This window comes from Callithrix jacchus, chromosome 22 (assembly GCF_049354715.1).
Source record: "Callithrix jacchus isolate 240 chromosome 22, calJac240_pri, whole genome shotgun sequence".
NCBI classification, from domain to species: domain Eukaryota; kingdom Metazoa; phylum Chordata; class Mammalia; order Primates; family Cebidae; genus Callithrix; species Callithrix jacchus.
Genome location: NC_133523.1, coordinates 4,142,851 through 4,164,552, shown reverse-complemented (window position 1 = coordinate 4,164,552; position 21,702 = coordinate 4,142,851). Strand labels below are relative to the sequence as shown.

Below are 21,702 nucleotides of genomic sequence, written 5' to 3'. Positions count from 1 at the left end.
TCCCAGCTGGGATCTCAGGGAGCCCTGCCATCAGAGCAGAGCAGGGGGAAGCCTCCTGATCATGGCTTCACTTCACATAGCTTCAGTGAATGACAGGCCCCCGGGGGTGGTTGTGGCCGCTTTCTGCCATAGGCTCTGGGCCTGCCTAAAGCCTTCACTGCTTGTCAATTATTTGAAAAGTTGGGCTAATACTGCCTTCTAGGGCATTCCAAAACCTCCAGCCTGTGTTCAGAACAAGATCTAGCATCCCAAATTCAGGGTTTCCTAAATATTGCACACTAGGTTCATGTGCTCAGTTGTGTTAGAAAGCGGGCAGGACTGTTTCACCACAGTGCCCAACAAGGTGACTTCCCACTTAGCAGACTGAGCTGTGGACGATAGAGCAAAATTAATAGAAACACGTGCTTGTATCCTGCTCTGCTAAATGGCTGCCAACACATCACAGGACAACATTCTGCAAAGCAGCAGCAGCAGCCTGGAAGAAATTCAAGTGACTGAATGGACACTGCAGGATGGCCAAAGTGGAGAGACTTCAACTCTGATTTTGGGAGACTGAGCAGTGGCTTAGGTAGAAGTTGAATTGTGTAGATCCCAGTCTGGCACATTTAGCAACTTAGAAGAGGGAACTAGGCTCAGCACCTAAGTGATAAAATAATCTGCTTACCTATGTAACAAACCTGCGCATGTCAAAAAAGGTAGGGGGCGGCGTGGTGGCTCACACCTGGAATCCCAGCACTTTGAGAGGCCAAAGTGGGTGGATCACCTGAGGTCAGGAGTTCAAGACCAGCCTAACAAACAGGGAGAAACCCCATCTCTACTAAAATATACAAAATTAGCCAGCGTGGTGGTGCATACCTGTAGTCCCAGCTACTCAGGAGACTGAGACAGGAGACTCACTTGAACCCGGGAGGCGGAGGTTGCGGTGAGCCGAGACAGCACCATTGTACTCCAGCCTGGGCAACAAGAACGAAACTCCATCTTAAGAAGGAAAAAAAAAAAAAAAAGTAGAAGCCCAGGCGCAGTGGCTAATGCCTGTAATCCCAGCATTTTGGGAGGCCAAGGTGAGCAGATCACTTGAGGTTAGAAGTTTGAGATCAGCCTAGCCAACATGGTAAAACTAATCTCTACCGAAAAAACACAAAAATTAGCTGGGTGTGGTGGTGGGAGCCCGGAATCCCAACTACTCGTGAGGGTGAGGCAAGAGAATCGCCTGAAGCCAGGAGGTGAAGGTTGCAGTGAGTTGAGATCACGCCACTGCACTCCAGCCTGACCAACAGTGAGACCACATCTCAAAAAAAAAAAAAAAAGATAAGATTTGCTTCATTTTTATCAACATTTCATGAACCTCGGCCGGGCACTGTGGTTCAAGCCTGTAATCCCAGCACTTTGGGAGGCCGAGATGGGTGGATCATGAGGTCAAGAGATCGAGACCATCCTGGTCAACATGGTGAAACTCCGTCTCTACTAAAAATACAAAAAATAGCTGGGCATGGTGGTGCGTGCCTGTAATCCCAGCTACTCGGGCGGCTGAGGCAGGAGAATTGCCTGAACCCAGGAGGCGGAGGTTGCGGTGAGCCGAGATCGTGCCATTGCACTCCAGCCTGGGTAACGAGAGCAAAACTCCGTCTCAAAAAAATAAAAAGTTAAAAAAATAAAGAAAGACAAATGGTTCCTTAGAGTTCAAAATTCCAAAAGCAAACAAGGTTGGTGGTTTATGGTCCAGGTGGTCTACTCGCACCTGCTTACAGGTAGAGATTAAACGATCCATTTCAGGATTTGCTCTCATAAAGACCCAACATGAACAAACAGAGGTGCTACAAAACCAAAAACACAAAAAAGCGCTGCTTCTTCTGGTTCTACATACTTACTATAAAAGGAAAAACTTTAAACAAGCAGAAAAAGACACTGCTAAACAAACACACCATGCGACTCATGGCTGATTTTATCCGTTTGGGCCATACGACCCTAAGGACACCGTCATGGTAATCAAAAACCAGTGACAGAGACAGACCATATAAAAGTCACCCTTACGGGTTCCTTAAAAACAGTTCCAGACAGGGTATCACTCTGTCGCCCAGGCTGGAGTGCAGTGGTGCGATCACAGCTCGTGTAACCTCCAACTCCTAACCTCAAGTGATCCTCCTGCCTCAGCTTCCCCAGGCAGCTGGGACTACAGGCACGTGCCACCACGCCCAAATAATTTTTAAAAAAAGTCTTTGCAGGGGTGCAGTGGCTCATGCCTGTAATTCCAGCACTTTGGGAGGTCAAGAGAAGCAAATGACTTGAGGTCAGGAATTCAAGACCAGCTTGGTCAAGATGGTGAAACCTTGTCTCTACTAACAATACAAAAATCAGCCAGGTGTGGTGGCATGCACCTGTATTCCCAGTTATTAGGGAGGCTGAGGCAGGAGAATCACTTGAACTTGGGAGGTGGAGGTTGCAGTGAGCCGAGATCACTCCACCGCACTCCAGCCTGGGTGATAGAGACTCTGTCTCAAAAAAATAAAAATTATTTTGTAGAGATGGCGTCTATGTTAACCAGGTTGGTTTTGAAGTGATCTTCAAGCGATCTTCCCACCTCAGCCACCCGAAGTGCTGGGATGACAGGTGTGAGCCACCATGCCCAGACCCAGGTGAGGCTGTTTTTAAGATGGGTGGCTATGCTGACGGGGGCTGACCCTACAGAGTTCCCCATGTCATGTTTCCTGCCATCTCACTGCAACTTCAGTGCTCAGTGCCTCTGTACCCCCAAGGTCCCTACAGTTCTGTGCTTGCACAGGAGGGGCACGGAGGAAGCTGGACCTGGAGTCTGAAGTGAGGGCTCAGATCCTAATTCCCAGAAACAGCTAAGCTATCGCTGATTAGGTGTGAACAACGGAGGCTAAACAGCAGGGTGTTATCCACACAAGACAGCAGGTACTGTTGATGAATCAAGTCCCAGGTGCATCACAATGAACGTACAAGTGAACACTGAGTTTTGATACCGGGAAGAAGGTCACAAGACCTAGCCCATGGCCCCGCTCACTCTGCCACAAACCATCTGGGTGAGCCGGTGGGGACTGACAGTGCTCTGAGATCTGTGAACACTGATGTGCGGGGACTCCGTGGGAGATACTCACTCTGCGGACGGGTGTGGAGGTGGGGAAGGGACTTGTGCTGCTATGCTGCTTTGGGAGAGCAGGCAGCCCCTCAGGCGAGCTGGTGGAAGAGGGAGAGCTCAGTGAAGAATGGCTGAGTACAGAGTCTTCTTCGAGGCAAGATTCCAGCATCTCGCTCTCAGGGGTCATGCTCTTGCCTTGGGGTGTTGCCAGAGGGGACTTAGTTTGGGGGGGTCTCACAGCCAAGATGTCCTGCAGGACCACCATGGGCACCTTCCCTCTGAACAGGATGCCCCCAGCTTCACTCCAATCATCCTGCTCCTTTCTGGAGCACATTCTCGGGCCACTCATCAGCTCCGGGCAGCTCTGTGGCGAATATTCCTGGGAGTCAACTCTCCTCCCCATGCCTCTAGAGCCAACACCCTCCTCCTCTGTTTTGCAAGGAATGTTTGAAAGGGTCTCTCCAGGAAATGCCAACTTGTCATTCTGAATGGCCTTCGGCAACCCCTGCTGATCCCCAGCTTCTCCTCTGTCTCCGTTTACTGCCTCCCTGGAGGGAGAGGCTTCAGAGTTGAGTTTATTGTGCTCCACAGGACTGTCAGGCGGCTCATTCGAGTCCTCCGTCAAATCAATGATGACTGTGCTCTGGCCAATACTAGTTTCGATTCTATTTCTTAAAAAGTTATCTAAGGGACCCTTCCCGTTGACAAGTTTTGGTCTCAAGTCTATGTTAGAACCCACATGACAGTCGTTTTCCAAGGTGTCCAAAGAGGTCTCGGTCTCAAAATCAGGGCTTTTACTTTGCACAGAAGTACCCCGATCGTCGGACATGTCATTGGCTTTCTCCTTTGGGACAATATTCAGCGGCTTAAACGGCAGACGGGCTGAAGCAAAGACAGAAAGCCATCTTTAGAGAATGTTGAGAGTTATAACCACTCATGAGCTTCAGAATTATTTACTTGTTGGGACGACATGTTGGGGATAATTTCAAAGTTTGAAAAGGGGCTATCTGGAGCCAGGCACAGCGACTCACACCTGTAATCCCAGCACTTTGGGAGGCTAAGGCAGGAGAATTGCTTGAGCCTAGTACGGTAGAGGCTGCAGTGAGCTATGATGGTACAACCACACTGAAGCCTGGGCAAAAGAGTGAGACTGTCTCAAAAAAAAAAAATAAGGGCAGGATAAACAAAGAATGAGATAAGCTGTAAAAATAAAAATCAGGCTGGGTGCGGTGGCTCACACCTGTAATCCCAGCACTCCGGGAGGCCGAGACGGATCACCTCAGTTGAGAAGTTTAAGACCAGCCTGGCCAACGTGGTGAAACCCCATCTCTACTAAAAATGCAAAAATCTGCCAGGTGTAGTGGTGCACACCTGTAACCCCAGCTACGTGGGAGCGGAGACAGGAGAACTGCTCCAACCCAAGAGGCAGAGGTTGCAGTGAGCCAGTATCGTGACCCTTGGGCGAGACTCCATTTAGGATAAAAAAAGGTAGCGTAAGAGGGACTATGTTTTCATTCCATACTTTTCTAACAACCTAATTTTACTTATTTTATTTTATTTTTTTGGAGAATTTTGCTCTTGCCGCCCAGGCTAGAGTACAATGGTGCGATCTGGGCTCACTGCAACCTCCACCTCCTAGGTTCAAGTGATTCTCCTGGCCTCAGCCTCCTGAATAGCTGGGATTACAGGCACACACCACCATGCCTGGCTGACTTTTGTATTTTTAGTAGAAACAAGGTTTCTACTGTTGACCAGGCTGGTCTTGAACTCCTGACCTCAGGTGATCTGCCTGCCTCCGCCTCCTAAAGTGTTGGGATTACAGGCGTGAGCCACCATGCCCGGCCTCAACATCCTAATTTTAAAAAACCAAAACCCTGACAAGCCTTTTAGCAGAGCCACTGCCAGAGTTTCAAGAGACATTTTTTGATTTGAGATCCAGTTCATGCTCCAAATTTATTTATAATAGTTGAAAATCCAATCCCAGCTACTCAGGAGGCTGAGGCAGGAGAACTGCCTGAACCCAGGAGGCGGAGGCTGCGGTGAGAGATTGCGCCATTGCACTCCAGCCTGGGTAACAAGAGCGAAACTCCGTCTCAAAAAAAAAAAAAAAAAAAAATAGTTGAAAATCTTGATGCTCACTGCATCTGGTTCTAAAGTAGAAAATACACAGACACATTTGTGGACATGGTTTTGTCTTTTTTTTTCCTGGCCTCAGCAGCCAAGGCTCTGTTAGGCTTTTGTCACCAATCCAACTACTGTCCCAGGGCCTGCCAGACTTTGGGCCGGTCCGGAGAGGGCAGAGGACACACTCTGGGGAATGAGGAAATCAGATGAGTGAACTTGGCAAGGAACCTACATTCACTTACTTAAACGCCAATGCCTCCTCTATTCACTATTTCATAACGTGATCGACCGAATAAAAACCTGTTGTTTTGGCTTTTCTTGGAGACAGCATCTCACTCTGTTGCCCAGGTTGCCCTGGCTCAATGCAACCTCTGCCTCCTGGGTTCAAGCAGTTCTCATGCTTCAGCCTCCAGAGTAGCTGGGACTACTGGTGTTGCCAACATGCCAGCTATTTTGTATTTTAGTAGAGACCGGGTTTTACCATGTTAGCCAGGCTGGTGTCGAACTCCTGAGCTCAGACAATCTGCCCACCTTAGGCTCCCAAGCTTCTAGGATTATAGGCATGAGCCACCATGCCTGGCTTCCCCCTGCCACTCTTTTTTTTTTTTTGAGACAGTTTTCCTCCATCACTCAGGCTGGAGTGCAGTGCTGTGACTATAGTTCACTGAAGCCTTGAACTCCTGGGCTCAAGCAATCCTATCCCAACCCCCCAAACAGGTGGTTTTACAGGTATGTGCCACTGCACCCAGCTCAAGTTTGACAAACCCAAAACTGTAGTTTTTAAAAATACAATCTGGGCCAGGCACAGTGGCTCACGCCTGTAAGCACTTTGGGAGGCAGAGGCGGGTGATTACAAGGTCAGAAGTTCAAGACCAGCCTGGCCACGATGGTGAAAGTCCGTCTCTACTAAAAATACACAAACAAAAATTAGCCAGCGTGGTGGTGGGCGCCTGTAATCCCAGCTACTCGGGAGGCTGAGGCAGGAAAATGCTTGAACCTGTGAGGCAGAGGTTGCAGTGAGCTGACACCACGCCACTGCTCTCCAGCCTGGGTGACAGAGTGAGACTCCATATACCGCCTCAAAATAAAACAACAACAAAAAAAATCACACAATCTAACCGCTCATCTGGCCTATGGGTAAATGCACTCCCCGTTTACACAGAAGGATTTGGGGACATTTATCTTTCAGGGCAACAGTGGTTCTCTGCGGGGCAGTTCTAGGGACTCCGCAACGCCCTTCCTGGCATCTAGTGGGAAGAGGGCAGGGATGCTGCTAAGCTCCCTGCAATAGATGGCAGAGCCGCCCAGGTGCAAGTCACCAAACGCCAGCTGTGCACAAGTGGAGGCCTCCAGGTTTACTTGCGGGAACCCAGCCACACATTACTGTGTGAAGAACAATTTCCCAGCTTCCTAGTCTGAAGACTGACTCTTTCTGTCCCTTCTAGCTCCAGGCTCCCACTGAAGTCTCCAATAAGAGAAAATAAAGACTATCAACCAGAAACAGCTCTTTAGCCCATTTCCAGATAATTACCTTGTATTAACTTCTTAACTGGAAAAGCTGGTCTATCTTTGCAATCCATGGCTGCAAATAGAAGTGTCAAAGGGTAAGTTGTTAAATGTTGCGAATAATCAAGTCAGCAAATACATATGTAGAGCCAATTATGTACAAGGTGGAGGCAATTCTGAGCCCTCTGACCTCGGGGGCCATGTGGCACAGTCTAGAGATGTTTTTGGTTGTCATAATGGGGGAGGGTTGGGAGGGGTGCTACTTATATCCACTGAGTAGAGGCCAGGGATTCTGCTAAATGTCCCACAATGAAATGCACAGCACAGCACGCCACAACAGAGAATTACATGGGACAAAATGCTGGTAGGTTGAGAAATGCTGCCCTAGACACTGTCATGTCTTGTTTTATTTTCGTTGTGGCATTTACTCCGAAACCTTCCTGTTTATGAAGTGTCTCCCTCAACAAAACGCCAAGTCTTTGAGAGCAGAAAGACTTGTTTCATGGTGCACCTACGGTACCTGGCTCAGGGTCTGGAATCAACCAGAAAGCCAACTAAGAGAGTACAAGGAACTGTTTCATGAAAGGAAAGTGGAATGACTAGAGGCAGGGATGAGAGAAAACACAGGATTACCTATTTCATTCACATCACCCCCAAACATCTTCCCCAACCCTAGCCCCTACACCACCACCAAATCGGTAAAATGAGAAAAGGGTTCCTTTTCTTTTTAAAGAGAATTCATGAAGGTAACACAATGTAAAGCACTTTGAGCTTGCCAAGCAGGAGCTGAAGTCTTGTCGACAGATAAACTTTTCCTACTCAAAAAAAAAAGAAAATCGAAAGAAAAGCATCTAATAATATCAAAGCAGAGCAGAAGTGAGCAGAAGTAGAACCCAGATTCTGGATAAATACCTTAGTTAGAGTAAGTTCAGAAGCTCACACTTACCCACTTACCACGAGATCTGGCTTGGAAAAATCTGGTTTAGTTATTTTGGTTAATATATGTATGTTTTCTAAGCGTTACATAAATGTGAGTGTTTTTTTTTTTTTTTCTTTTGAGACGGAGTTTCGCTTTTGTTACCCAGGCTGCAGTGCAATGGCACAATCTCAGCTCACCGCAACCTCCGCCTCCTGGGTTCAGGCAGTTCTCCTGCCTCAGCCTCCTGAGTAGCTGGGATTACAGGCACGCGCCACCATGCCCAGCTAATTTTTTTTGTATTTTTGTTTAGTAGAGACGGGGTTTGACCAAGTTGACCAGGATGGTCTCGATCTCTTGACCTCGTGATCCACCCGCCTCGGCCTCCCAAAGTGCCGGGATTACAGGCTTGAGCCACCGAGCCTGGCCAAATATGAGTGTTTTTTGAAAGCAGACTGGGGCTTCCTAAAAAACTCCATCATCCATACATAAAACTACCCCCCACCCACCACCCCAAGCCTGGTGAATAAGGAAAGGTACTGAGAAAATTCACGTTTCCTTTCTAGCCATTTGAAGGAAATAAAGACAGTATCATTCTCAAGTTTTCAGTTACTAGAAGACATGGATTTCTCCTCCACCCCTCAACTAAAGGATATAAGACCTTTAGTCACTTAACTTTATTTCTGAGACAATCACAAAGATCTATTTGTGTGGCCTTGAGTCACTAGCTTTGATGCAAGTGGAACAGAAACAACCTCATTAAAAGCAGGAACCCCCCATTAAAAAAACCTCTATATAAAATGGGACACCCCAACCCAGGGATCCAAAGATGCACACGATTAACGCACGTGTGTATAAAGTTACTGACCGCTCTTTCCTTTGCGATTACATCCTTTCTAATTTTATTCGGCACTAAAATCTACTCTCCTTTCATGACACGATGGTCCTAGCAAGTCGTGGGGTGTTTCTGGGAGACCACGGCGGGTGGATAAGTTGAAGTCAGGAGTCCGACACCAGCCTGGCCAAAATGGTTGAAACCCCATCTCTACTAAAAAACACGAAAATTAGCTGGGCGTGGTGGTACAGGTGCCTGTAATCCCAGCCACTTGGGAGGCTGAGGCAGGAGAATCGCTTGAACCAGGGAGTCAGAAGTTAGTGAGCCAGTCAACAGAGTGAGACGGCATCACAAAAAGGAAAAAATAAACACCCTGACAAATGAAACATCACCGCTCCAAGACAGTCCCAACGCTATTTACATTAATTTTTTTGTCTTTTTTTTGAGGTAGAATTTCGCTCTTGTTACCCAGGCTGGAGTGCAATGGCAGGATCTCGGCTCACCGCAACCTCCGCCTCCTGGATTCAGGCAATTCTCCTGCCTCAGTCTCCCGAGTAACTGGGATTACAGGCACGCGCCACCATGCCCAGCTAATTTTTTGTATTTTTAGTACGGACGGGGTTTCACCATGTTGACCAGGATGGTCTCGATCTTTTGACCTCGTGATCCACCCGCCTCGGCCTCCCAAAGTGCTGGGATTACAGGCTTGAGCCACCGCGCCCGGCCTATTTACATGAGTTTTCCGTCTCTGTGAAATCCCAAAGACTAGAGGGAACTGTAGTCATGATCTTCAGGCAAGCGGGACCCTGTCGCCTACGGGACACGTTGGCAATGGCATGTTTGGTTGTTACGACCTGGGGAGACGGGTTGCTACTGGCTTGCAGGAAGCGGGGGCCGGGGATGCTGCTCAACACCCGGCCCCCCAGTATCCACACTGCGGAGGCTGAGAAGCCGGACGCTGTCCATTCCAGCCCTTCATTCGTTCGTGTTATTCAGCGAGCACCTACCATGTGCCAAGTGCCACCAAAGCGTTTTACGATGGAGAGTCCAGCAACGGAGAGGGGCAGGCTGGTGCTCCTTGGTTCACCGTCCCCGGCTCGGGAGGCCGAGAGATCGAGACCATCCCGGTCCACATGGTGAAACCCCGTTGTGGGCTCCAAAGATCCCTCCCCGGGCACAGGCAGAAGAAAGGCACGGTGCCCATCAGGGAGGAGACCTCGGGGGCCCCAGCCTCCCCGCCGTCTCCACCATCCGGGCCTCTTCTTTCCCGGCCTTGCCCCGACCCGCCATGGCATCTGCCCCGGTCCCCGAGCCCGTGCGAGCTCGGGCCTCAGTTTCCCCACCCGCTTGCCTCAAGGTCCGACATGGTCAAGGGACATAAACGCAACCCAGTAACCTGCAAGGCAAGCCCTTTCGCTTCCCTGGGCCTCAGTTTCCCCTCTCGGCCCCTCCGACCCATCACCCCAGAGGACCCTGGAGGGACGAACTGACGCAAAAGCGCCGGAAACAATATGGTCGCGGCTACAACAATAACGTCAAGGAGGGCGCCCTTGGGGACGCCAGGCCCTCGCTGGGGATGAGAAGGCCCCCGGGAGTGAACGCCCCCGGCCCGCAGGAACAGGCTGGTAGTCGAGGGACTCGTCCGCCCCCCGTCACCGCCTCCGCCCGCCCAGGCCGCGCGCCGCGCCCCCCCTTCCCGCAGCGCGGGCCCGAACCGACCTGCGACCGCTCCCCTGGCGCCGGGCGCCCCGCACTCCGGCTCCTCCAGCATCGCCCCGGCGGCGGCTCGAGCTCCTCTCAGGCGGCGGAGGCGCGGGCTCCCCTCTGGCGGCCGCTGCTCCTCACCCTCCCGCCCGCGCCACTGCTGCCGCCGCGGCCGCCGCGCTCGTATTTGGCGGGAACCGCGGCGACCCCTGCAGTCCGCGCGTCAATTGGGCGATCCCGGGCCACGTGACGACCCGCCTCGGGAATTGAGGAGCGCCCGGGGCATCCTCGCGAGAGCCGTGACTTCCATTCCTCCCAGGGCTCGTCCATTGATATTTCCGCGGGGGCCGGGGCTTCCCCTCGACGGTCTGTCATTGGCTGGGAGGAGCTGCCCTGCGATTGGAGAAAGCACGTGTCAAGCTGATTGCTGTGCGCTGAGACTGGCTGATCGCGTGGGATAGTCCCTAAGAGGAGGGAGGCCCAGGCTCTTACGTCACCAGGAGGACGTTTCACGCTGGACGCAGTTGACAACCTGAAAGTGAGATTTAGGGGAGGAACCTGGAGTTTTGAGTTTATCCTAATGGGACATCGGCTAAATATAGCAGCAGCAATTAAAATGATAAATTGCTTTTTTTTTTTTTCATATGGAGTCTTGCTCTGTCGCCCAGGCTGGAGGGCAGTGGCACGATCTCGGCTCGCTGCAACCTCCGCCTCCCGGATTCAAGCGATCCTCCTGCTTCAGCCTCCCGAGTAGCTGGGAATACAGGCGCCCGCCACCACCCCTGGTTGATTTTTGTATTTTTAGTAGAGACGGTGTTTCACCATGTTGGCCAGGCTGGTCTCAAACTCCTATCTTCGTGATCCGCCCGCTTCTGCTTCCCAAGGTGTTGGGATTACAGGCGTGAGCCACCGCGCCCAGCCATAAGTTGCTTTCTACAGAAGAACAATAAAACGAAGTCTGGGGAGCGCTTGAGAAGTATTTGACATTCAGTACATAACAGAATGAATGAACGAAATGGATCGTTTCTGGTTTGATTCTCAGGGAACTGGCAAATGCTGTTTTCTCTACCTAGAACTAAATTTCGCAGCTCTTTTCCTGGCTAATTTATACTTTTGAGATCTTACATTGGCACCCCAAGAAAGCCGTTCCCCAATTCCGGCAAGATCAAGGGCCTGCAACACTTCTCTTTTTCTTCTTTTTTTTTTTTTTTTTTTTTTGAGACGGAGTTTCGCTGTTGTTACCCAGACTGGAGTGCAATGGCACGATCTCGGCTCACCGCAACATCCGCCTTCTGGGTTCAAGCAATTCTCCTGCCTCAGCCTCCTGAGTAGCTGGGACTACAGGCGCACACCACCATGCCCAGTTTAGTTTTGTATTTTTAGTAGAGACGGGGTTTCACCATGTTGACCAGGATGGTCTCGATCTCTTGACCTTGTGATCCACCCGCCTCGGCCTCCCCAAGTGCTGGGATTACAGGCGTGAGCCACCGCGCCCGGCCACTTCTCTTTTTCTTAAAGCAATTACAGCTGTGCCTATTTATTAGCTGGTTGTTTAATGAATTAATTTCTGTTTTTGTCATTAGTTCTCAGAAGGGTAGGATTTGTTTCTCACTGGAACTTCAGGACCTGTTAGTAACTGACCATATTTACCAGTTTAATAAATATTTTACTGAATGCATAAATATTTGATTGAACTGTGTAGATCAAGCAGATTAAAAGCTTCACACACAGGAGAGAACTTCAGTGTCAGACACTGAGTCTTGAAACAGGTTTTCTTTCTTTTTTCTTTTGAGGCGGAGTCTTACTCTGTCGCCAGGCTGGAGCACAGTGGGGCAATCTCAGCTCATTGCAACCTCCACCTCCCGGGTTCAAGCGATTCTTCCACCTCGGCCTCCCCAGTAGCTGGGACTACAGGTGTGTGCCAACACACCCGCCTAATTTTTGTATTTTTAGTAGCGACAGGGTTTCACTATGTTGACCAGGATGGTCTCAATCTCTTGACCTCTTGATCCGCCCGTCTCAGCCTCCCAGTGTTGAGATTACAGGCATGAGCCACTGCACCCGGCCATTTTTTTTTTTTTTTTTCTTGAGACAGAGTCTTGCTGTGTCGCCCAGGTTAAAGTGGGGTGGTGCGATTTGGGCCCATTGCAACCTCCGCCTCCCGAGTTCAAGGAATTTTGCCTCAGCCTCCGAGTACCTGAGACTACAGGCATGTGCCACCACGCCTAGATAACTTTTGCATTTTTAGTAGAGACTGGGTTTCACCATGTTGGCCAGGCTCGTTTTGAACGACTTACCTCGGGCTATCCACACACCTCGGCCTCCCAAAGTGCTGGCGTTACAGGTGTGAGCTACCAAACCCAGCCAAAACAGGTTTGCTTCAGCACCAATTTAATCTCAGAAGCAGAGGTGAGCAGAGAGGATTGAAATTTAGCCCAAGTTTGGAATTCGATTGAAGTAGGTTTCGGGCCAGGTGCCACGGCTCTTGCCTGTAATCCCAGCACTTGGGGAGGCTGCAGCAGGTGAATCACCTGAGCTCAGGAGTCTGAGACCTGCCTGGGCAACGTGGCAAAACCCCGTTTCTACTAAAAATACAAAAAAAAAAAAAAAAAAAAAAAAAAGCGGGGCATGGTGGCAGGCGCCTGTAATCCCAGCTACTTGGGAGGCAGGTACTTGGAGGCTGAGGCAAAATTGCTTGAACTCGGGAGGCGGAGGTTGCAATGGGCCAAAATCACACCACCCCACTCCAACCTGGACGACACAGCAAGACTCTGTCTCAAGCCAGTAGTGTTGGCTGGGAAAAGTGTGGAGAAATAGACAATCTGGGGACTCCATTTTGAACAAGTCACCTTGATGACCCCTCAATGTTTCAGTTTCCCTGTATGAGTTTTGAGAATGTTTCCCCCACTTCTCTGACATTCTGGCGTTTTCCAATGGTATTATGCCGGTGGATCACAGTTAAAATCACATCAACAAGCCCCCACCCCCTTTATTTTTTTTCTGAGACAAGAGTCTTGCCCAGGCTGGAGTCCAATGTCGCAATCTCAGCTCACTGCAAGCTCCGCCTCCTGGGTTCAAGTGATTCTTCTGCCTCAGCCTCCCAAGTAGCTGGGATTACAGGCGTGCGCCACCATGCCCCACTTTTTTTTTTTTTTTTTTTTTTTTTTTTGTATTTTTAGTAGAAACGGGGTTTTGCCACGTTGCCCAGGCAGGTCTCAGACTCCTGAGCTCAGGTGATTCACCTGCTGCAGCCTCCCCAAGTGCTGGGATTACAGGCAAGAGCCGCCGCACCTGGCCCGAAAGCTGTTATCAGCAAGCTCATTCAAACTTTTCCTAATAGTCCCGTAAAAATCCTGGGACATGAGATCAGTGTGTGTGTATTATGAAATAATCCCCGATTGATCTAGTCCACTGCTTTCTTTTGAGGCTTTTGGAAACTTTCAGCAATCTTCTGCTTCAAAAAAAAATCAACCAAATCTGTCAGTGATTTCAACACTTTTAAGTTTCAAGCTTTTTATCGGTCATAATTTTCTTGCTCCTCTGTTTTGGTTCATTTAGTCATTCCAATCCATTATTTCCAATGCATTCAATAAATTATTTATTTATTTTTTGTTTTTGGATGAAGTTTTTTTCTTGTTTCCAAGCCTGGAATGCACTGGCATGATCTCGGCTCACTGCAACCTCCACCTCCCAGATTCAAATGATTATCCTGCCTCAGCCTCCCAAGTAGCTGGGATTACAGGCATGCACTACCACACCTGTCTAATTTTTTGGTATTTTTAGTAGAGACGGGGCTTCATCATATTGATCAGGCTGGATGGTCTTGAACTCCTGACCTCGGGTGATCCACCCACCTCAGCCTCCCAAAGTGTTGGAATTACAGGCGTGAGCCACAGCGCCCGGTCTCATTCAATACATTTTTATAAATAACAGTTGATATAAAAATCCATGTCAATAACCAGGTATCAATCTGGAAAGTCTTTCTGGAAGAGGTGACATTCCACGAAGACTCCTTCTTAGGTACAAAGTGTGGGGGAAAGATTCCTGAATAATGTTGAAGAGGGAAACGATGCTAGCAGAGTCTCATGGGCAGCAGCAGTTATGAATTATGGAAGAGGAGAGGAGAGTTCAGAAGAATTGATGTGGGCTGGGCATGGCGGCTAACGCCTGTAATCCCAGCACTTTGAGAGGTTGAGACTGAAGGATCGCCTGAGTCCAGGAGTTTCAGATCAGCCTTGGCAACATAGCAAGACCTTGTCTCCACTGAGAGAGAGAGAGAGAGAGAGAGAGAGAGAGAGAGGGAGGGAGGGAGGGAGGGAGGGAGGGAGAGAGAGAGAGAGAGAGAGGAGAGAGAGAGAGAGAGAGTTGATGGGGCCAAATTACGCAGGCTTTGTAGAACAGGTTAGGAAGTTGGAATGTATGGTAAGGGCAGTAGGCGGAATTAAAGCAGGACACTGCTGTGATCTGAATTGCATTCTTTTTTTTTCTTTTTTTTTTTTTTTTTGAGACGGAGTTTTGTTCTTGTTACCCAGAATGGAGTGCAATGGCGCAATCTGGGCTCACCGCAACTCCGCCTCCTGGGTTCAGGCAATTCTCCTGCCTCAGCCTCCCTAGTAGCTGGGATTACAGGCACACGCCACCATGCCCAGCTAATTTTTTTTTTTTTTTTTTTTTTCTTTTTGCAAAATGCTTGCTGTTCTCCCTACTTGGAACACGCTCCCCGTCCCTTTTTTCTCAGTTAACTTGTGTCTGTCCTTTAAGTCTCAGCTAAAATATTCTCAGAGAGTGCCCAGTGGAAATTAGTATGCTGTTATTCTCTTTTTTTTTTTTTAAGGGGAAAAAAAGAAAAAGAGGGAAAAATAAATATTACTTCATTCCTAAAGTGGGTTTCAATAATGGCCGATCAATATTTTGAGTATTTAAAGTGGTTAATGTATATTTTATGTATTTAAAATGGAGACCTCTATTGTGTTTATTAGTTCTGGCTCTGAGTTCAAGTCCTGGATATCGTTATCAATTTGTTGTCTCGTTGAATCTAAATCTCATTATGTGTCTTATGTATCTGGGTGTTAAGATCTCTTATTGTTGCATTAATCCTTTTACCCTTGCATCCTTGTAGCTTTGAAATCTATTTTATTAAGTGTGAGAATTGCAACTCCTGCTTTTTATTTATTTATTTTTGCTCTCCATTTGGTTGGTGAGTTTTTTTCCATCCCCTTGTTTTGAGTCTTTGTATATCTTTAGATATATCATTAGATTTTGTGGATAATGTATATTTTGTGTGTTTAAAATGGAGAGCTCTATTGAGTTTATTTGTTCTGGATCTTAGTTCCAGTCCCGGATATCATTATCAATTTTCTGTCTCGTTGAATCTAAATCTCATTATGGGTCTTATGTATCTGGGTGTTAAGATCTCTTATTATTACATTAATCCTTTTATCCTTGTAGCTTTGAAATCTATTTTGTCAAATGTGAAAATTGCAACTCCTGCTTTTTATTTATTTATTTTTGCTCTCCATTTGGTTGGTACGTTTTTTTTTCCAACCCTTTATTTTGAGTCTATGTATATCTTTGGATATACCGTTAGATTTTGTCTGTATCTTTTGATTGGGAGATTTGGTCGATTTAAATTTAGGGTTGCTGCCGTTTGATATTAACTGGCTATTTTGTCCTTTCGTTGATAAAAATTCTTCTTTATGTTAATGCTCTTTACTTTTTGGTGTATTTTTAGAAAGGGTCATACTGGTTGTTCCTTTCTGTGTATAGTGCTTCTTTTAGAAGTTCTTGTAAGGCAGGCCTGGTGGTAATAAAATCTCTGAGTACTTGCTTGTTCCTAAAAAATTTTATTTTTCCTTCAAATGTAAAGCTTAAATTGGCAGGATATGAAATTCTGGGCTGAAAGTTCTGTTGATTAAGTATATTGAATATTGGCCCCCACTCTCTTCTAGCTTGTAGGGTTTCCGTTGAGAGATCTGCTGTAAGCCTAATAGGCTTACCTTTATGGGTAACTTGATCTTTCTCTCTGGCTGCCCTTAATATTTTCTCCTTCGTTTCGATCTTGGTAAATCTAACGATTATGTGCCTTGGGGTTGGTCTTCTTGAGGAATATCTTTGTGGTGTTCTCTGTATTGCCTGGGGTTGAATAGTGTCCTGCTTTGCTAAATTAGGAAAACTTTCCTGGATAATGTCCTGGAGAGTATTTTCCAGCTTGAATTCATTCTCTCCGTCACATTCAGGTACACCAATCAAGCGTATATTAGGTCTTTTCACATAGTCCCATATTGCTTGGAGACTTTGCTCATTCCTTTTTATCCTTTTTTCTCTATTCTTGTCTTGTTGTTTTGTTTCATTAAGTTGATCTTCGACCTCTGATACCCTTTCTTCTGCTTGATCCATTCGGCTGTTTAAGCTTGTACATATTTCACCAAGTTCTCGTGTTGTATTTTTCAACTCCATAAGTTCATTTGTATTCCTCTCTATATTGTCTATTCTTTTCAACATTTCATCTAACCGTTTTTCCAAGTTCTTAGTTTCTTTACATTGGGTTAGAACGAGTTCCTTTAACTCCCAGAAGTTTCTTATCATCCACCTTTTAAAGCCTACTTCAGATAATGAAACACAGTCCTTTTCCATCAGGGCTTGTTCCGTTACTGATGAGTCCTTTTCCATCAGGGCTTGTTCCGTTGCTGATGTGTCCTTTTCCATCAGGGCTTGTTCGGTTGCTGATGAGTCCTTTTCCATCAGGGCTTGTTCCGTTACTGATGAGTCCTTTTCCATCAGGGCTTGTTCGGTTGCTGATGAGTCCTTTTCCATCAGGGCTTGTTCCGTTGCTGATGGGTTCTGATTTTGAGTATACTCGGCCTTCTTAGGCTGTTTTTTTCCCTTCATTGTAGATGAACCGCCTTTCTAATTAGTTTTCTGAGTCGACGTCTGACTTATTGATTCCCAGTGCTGGGATCCGAGCAACCCACTGTGGCAGCCTAAATAGCAGCGGTAAGACTGATGGTGCTCTTCTGCCCGGGAATCTCTGGTCTGGCTTCCCTCTTGAGTCCGCAACAAGCGGCTCTGACTTCCCGGAGCTCCAAACTCCGGTCAGTAGGGGAAGCAGTCCTGTTGGCTCTGCATGAAGAGCTGCTGCGCCGAGACGCCGGCAAAACCGCTGCGGCGGCCACAAGAGTCTCGCTGGCGACCCGTGGGGCTCCTCCACTGGGAATCGGCTGATCGGTGAGTGACGAAAATTTGTCTAAAAGTGTGGCGTCGTCTCGTTCTCTAGGCTTTCACTGGGAGCTACAATCCTGAGCTGTTAGTGGTCGGCCATCTTGGATCCTCCCTGGATAACCCTCACTGCTGTTATTCTCCGCCCAGCTAATTTTTTGTATCTTTAGTAGAGACGGGGGTTCACCATGTTGACCAGGACGGTCTCGATCTCTTGACCTCGTGATCCACCCTCCTCGGCCTCCCAAAGTGCTGGGATTATTAGGCTTGAGCCACCGTGCCCGGCCTGAATTGCATTCTAAAAGCATCTTTCTGGCTGCCGTGTCAGAATTGGTGGGGAGAACTGGTAGGAAATATGGTTAGGGCATGAAGACGAACCTGGATATCTAGATGTGTCACTTGGGCAAGTGAATGGATGAACACGCGACAGAGAGAGAGGAGGAGGAGGGGTAGTCAGGCACTGTGGTTTATTGCAGTGATCCCAGCACGTGGGGAGGCTGAGGAGGGTGGAGGCCAGGAGTCTGAGACCAGCTTGGCCAACATGGCGAAACCCCGTCTCTACTAAAAATGCAAAAGTTAGCCAAGCGTGGTGGCACGCGCCTGTAGCCCCAGCTACTCGGGAGACTGAGGCAAGAGAATCACTTGAACCCGGGAGGCGGAGGTTGCAGTGAGCCGAGATCACGCCGCTGCACTCCAGCCTGGGAGACGAAGCAGGACTTCATCTTTAAAAAAAGGAAAGAAAGAGGGGACGGAGCCTGAACACTGGATTTACCTAAGATGAGCAAACAGGTATCTGGAGAATTGTAAGCAGGGGCCCCCTCTGCTTCCCAACCTCCCCGGCCAAGTTTCAACTAAGCGCCTTTCCCAACATGTTAGGGTTACCTCCGGGACTCCAGGGGGCGCTGCACCTGCTACGGCCCCTCTAGGCTCGCCCTGCTCAACTCACTGACAGAGGCGGCCTCTCCCGCGGTAAAGAACGTGCGCGTGCGCTCTCCGGCCGGCAGGGGGCTCGCGTGCGCAGTCGGGACCCAGAGGGGCGCGCGCGGTGGCCGGCACCGGAAGCGTGCGGTTGCCATGTAATATCCTGGCCTGGGCGGGCGCGGAGCTGCCGAGCGGGTGGCAGAGGCGGTGCCGACTGGGGCCGCGGAGGCGCGCGGAAGGTCTGCGGCGCCCGGGAGCCTGTCGCTGGCGCGGTCCGGGCGGTGGGCTCGGTGGCGGGCGGCAGCATGTCGGTGGCGGGGCTGAAGAAGCAGTTCTACAAGGCGAGCCAGGTGAGCGCAGGCCCAGGCGGGGCCCCGGGCTGTCCGGATGAGGGGTCAGGCCCGACCTGGCCCGGGAAGGGGTCCGGGGGGACGGAGGTGTGGACGTTGGCGCCTGTACCCCGCCGGGTGGGCAGAGCGGGGGACGCACGGGCACGACGAGGCGGCCCAGGCCTCGGTCGCCATGCGGGCTCCAGAAGCGGGGACGGAGCCCCTGGGGGGAGGGCAGAGGCACCCAGGGGCTGCCCAGGGGCGCGGACCGCTCCCTCCTCCTCTCCCCTGTAAAGGCGGGGTGCGGGGAGAGAAGGGGGAGAGAGGCGTCCCGAGGCCGTCGGCGCAGGACTCTTGCCGCATAACCCGGAGCCGGGGAAGAGTTGTGCGTAGAGCGGTTGTGTCCAGAATCCTCCCGACGGCCAAAGTACCGACTTGGAAAGGCGGAGGGAGAGAAGTCAGTTTCCCGTCTCTGCCCCCGGACCGCCAGCCCCTCTCCGCAGAGACGGGGACTGTCACCGACTCCGTGCGTCCCTTTCCCGAAACACGCGTGTGCCTCTCCTCGAAGAACACACGTACACTGCGGTGGCGCGCGCCGCAGAATCCCGGGCGCTGTGTGTTTCCTTAAACGTGCCTTGGAGATCACACTGGAGCGGGATTTCTACCCGGATGTCGGCACTGTTGGCATCTAGGGCTGGATTGTTCTCCGTAGTGGGGCCATCCTGGGCACTGCGGGGTGCTGAGCAGCGCCCCGGGCCTCCACCCACTCCAGGCCAGGAGCACCCTCCCCAGTCGTGATAAACAAAAATTTCTTGAGGTATCACCCTGTGTCCCCAGAGGAATAGAATCAACCCGCCCGCTCCCTCCTTTTTCCTTCCTTCCTTCCTTCCTTCTTCCTTCCTTCCCTCTTCCTTCTTCCTTCTTCCTTCCACCCACTCCAGGCCAGGAGCACCCCCCCCCCCAGTCGTGACAGACAAAAATTTCTTGCGCCGGGCGCAGTGGCTCAAGTCTGTAATCCCAGCACTTTGGGAGGTCGAGGCGTGTGGATCACGAGGTCAAGAGATCGAGACCATCCTGGTCAACATGGTGAAACCCCGTCTCTACAAAAAAAAAAAATACAAAAAATTAGCTGGGCATGGTGGCGTGTGCCTGTAATCCCAGCTACTCGGGAGGCTGAGGCAGGAGAATTGCCTGAACCCAGGAGGTGGAGGTTGCAGTGAGCCGAGATTGTGCCATTGCACTCCAGCCTGGGTAATAAGAGCGAAACTTGGTCTCAAAAAAAAAGAATTCTTGAGATGTCACCCTGTGTCCCTAGAGGAATAGAATCAACCGGCCCGCTCACTCCCTTTTCTTTTTTTCTTCCTTGCTTCCTTCCTTTTTTCCTTCCTCCCTCTCTCCCTCCCTCCCTCCCTTCCTTCCTTCCTTCCTCCCTTCCTTCCTTCCTTCCTTCCTTCCACCCACCCCAGGCCAGGAGCACCCCCCCAGTCATGAAAAACAAAAATTTCTTGAGATATCACCCTGTGTCCCCAGAGGAATAGAATCAGCATGCCTGCTCCCGTTTTTTTTTCCTCCCTCCCTCCCTCCTTCCCTCCCTCCCTCCCTCCCTCCCTCCCTCCCTGCCTCTCTGCCTCTCTCCTCCCTTCCTTCTCTTCTTTCCTCCCCTGTCCCCCAGGACTACTGCACTAGACCATACTCCATACTTCTTGGATTTTTATTTGTTTATTTATTTTTTTGAGATGGAGTTGAGCTCTGTCACCAGGCTGGAGTGCAGTGGCGAAGTCTCAGCTCACTGCAACCTCAACCTTCTGGGTTCAAGCTATTCTCCTGCCTCAAGCTTCCCCCGTAGCTGTGACTTCAGGCATTCACCACCATGCCCAACTAATTTTTGTAATTTTAGTAGAAATGGGGTTTCTCCATGTGGCCCAGGCTGGTCTTAAACTCCAGGCCTCAAGTGATCCACCCGCTTCGGCCTCACACGGTGCTGGGATTACAGGTGTGGGCGAAGGTGCCTGGTCTACTTGGATATTTTTAATGGGTACATTGTATTTCATTCCATGACGTGTACCATAATTTATTTAACCGGTTGTCAGTTGATAGGTATTTCCATTGTTTTCCGGAATTTTCTGCCACCACCATTACTACATTGAATAGCCAGTGAGTATCTTTGCTCACCGGGGGGGTTAGTTTTATAGGATGAATTTCCAGAAGTAGAATGCTGCATCCCAGCCTAAGTGCATTTGATATGGACACATGAGGGGGTTTTGGAAAGTCTAGGACCCATTGCTCGTGAATCTGGTGAAAGGTGTGGGTCCACACTCTAGAAAACTGGGCACACATAAGATTCAGTTGCAGTTTTGAATCTGAGAAGCCTCAGATTTGGCCGGGCGCAGGGGCTCATACCTGTAATCTCAGCACTTTGGGAGGCCGAGGCGGGAGGATCACTTGAAGCCAGGAGTTTGAGAGCAGCCTGGGCAACATGGCAAAACTCCATCTGTACTAACAATATAAAAATTTTGTATTTTGCCTGTAACCCCAGCTACTCAGGAGGTTGAGGCAGGAGAATCTCTTAAACCCAGGAGGCAGAGGTTGCAGTGAGCTGAGATTGTACCACTGCACTCCAGCCTGGATGACAGAGGGAGGCTCTTTCTTAACTTGCCGGGGGAGAAAAAGACAGGAAGCCTTGGATTGTTGACTCCTGTTGGTCTGTGCACTTCAGGGTGAGGTGGTATGGAATTTGTGTGGATGGACTCCATGAGAAATGAGCGATGATCTTAGGAAATGCTTGGGCCTAGCTGACAAACAGGGCTCTCTGCCCACAGTTTGGAGAGGTCCAGTGGGAGCAAAGAGAATGAGTCCCCAGTAACACCAAGCTGGTACTTTTTGCCCCTGGAAAGGAAAGAGTAATGACCCTGCCAGGCGCTGTGGCTCATACCTGTAAGTCCAGCCTTTGGAGGCTGAGGCAGAGGGATCCCTTGAGTTTAGGAGTTCAGGACCTACCTGGGTGATGTAGGGAGATCCCATCTCTACAGAATGTCAAAAGCTTAGCCAGGTG

At 49.6% G+C, this 21,702-nt stretch overlaps 2 protein-coding genes across 14 annotated transcripts in view; one reads left to right on the top strand and one right to left on the bottom strand.

The window, feature by feature from the left end:
• CHAF1A (chromatin assembly factor 1 subunit A) overlaps nt 1-10,424 on the bottom strand; it is a 41,134-nt gene extending 30,710 nt beyond the window's left edge. For 4 of the 13 annotated variants that reach the window (XM_008987012.5, XM_002761599.6, XM_035286083.3 and 1 more), the window contains exons 1-3: nt 10,201-10,424; nt 6,756-6,806; nt 3,120-3,982 (exon numbers count right to left, since the gene is read on the bottom strand). In XM_008987012.5, the coding sequence (XP_008985260.1) occupies nt 3,120-3,982; nt 6,756-6,806; nt 10,201-10,252 (966 nt within the window). In that variant the 5' untranslated portion in view covers nt 10,253-10,424. Of the gene's footprint in view, nt 1-3,119; nt 3,983-6,755; nt 6,807-8,514; nt 8,692-9,488; nt 9,981-10,200 lie in introns of those variants that run through there. The other 9 variants (XM_017967786.4, XM_078361581.1, XM_078361579.1 and 6 more) reach the window with 3 other exon arrangements.
• An 8,043-nt stretch (nt 10,425-18,467) lies between these two features.
• SH3GL1 (SH3 domain containing GRB2 like 1, endophilin A2) overlaps nt 18,468-21,702 on the top strand; it is a 39,011-nt gene continuing 35,776 nt past the window's right edge. The window contains exon 1 of the mRNA XM_035286831.3: nt 18,468-18,671. Coding sequence (XP_035142722.1) covers nt 18,627-18,671 — 45 coding nt within the window. The 5' untranslated portion in view covers nt 18,468-18,626. The remainder of the gene's footprint in view (nt 18,672-21,702) is intronic.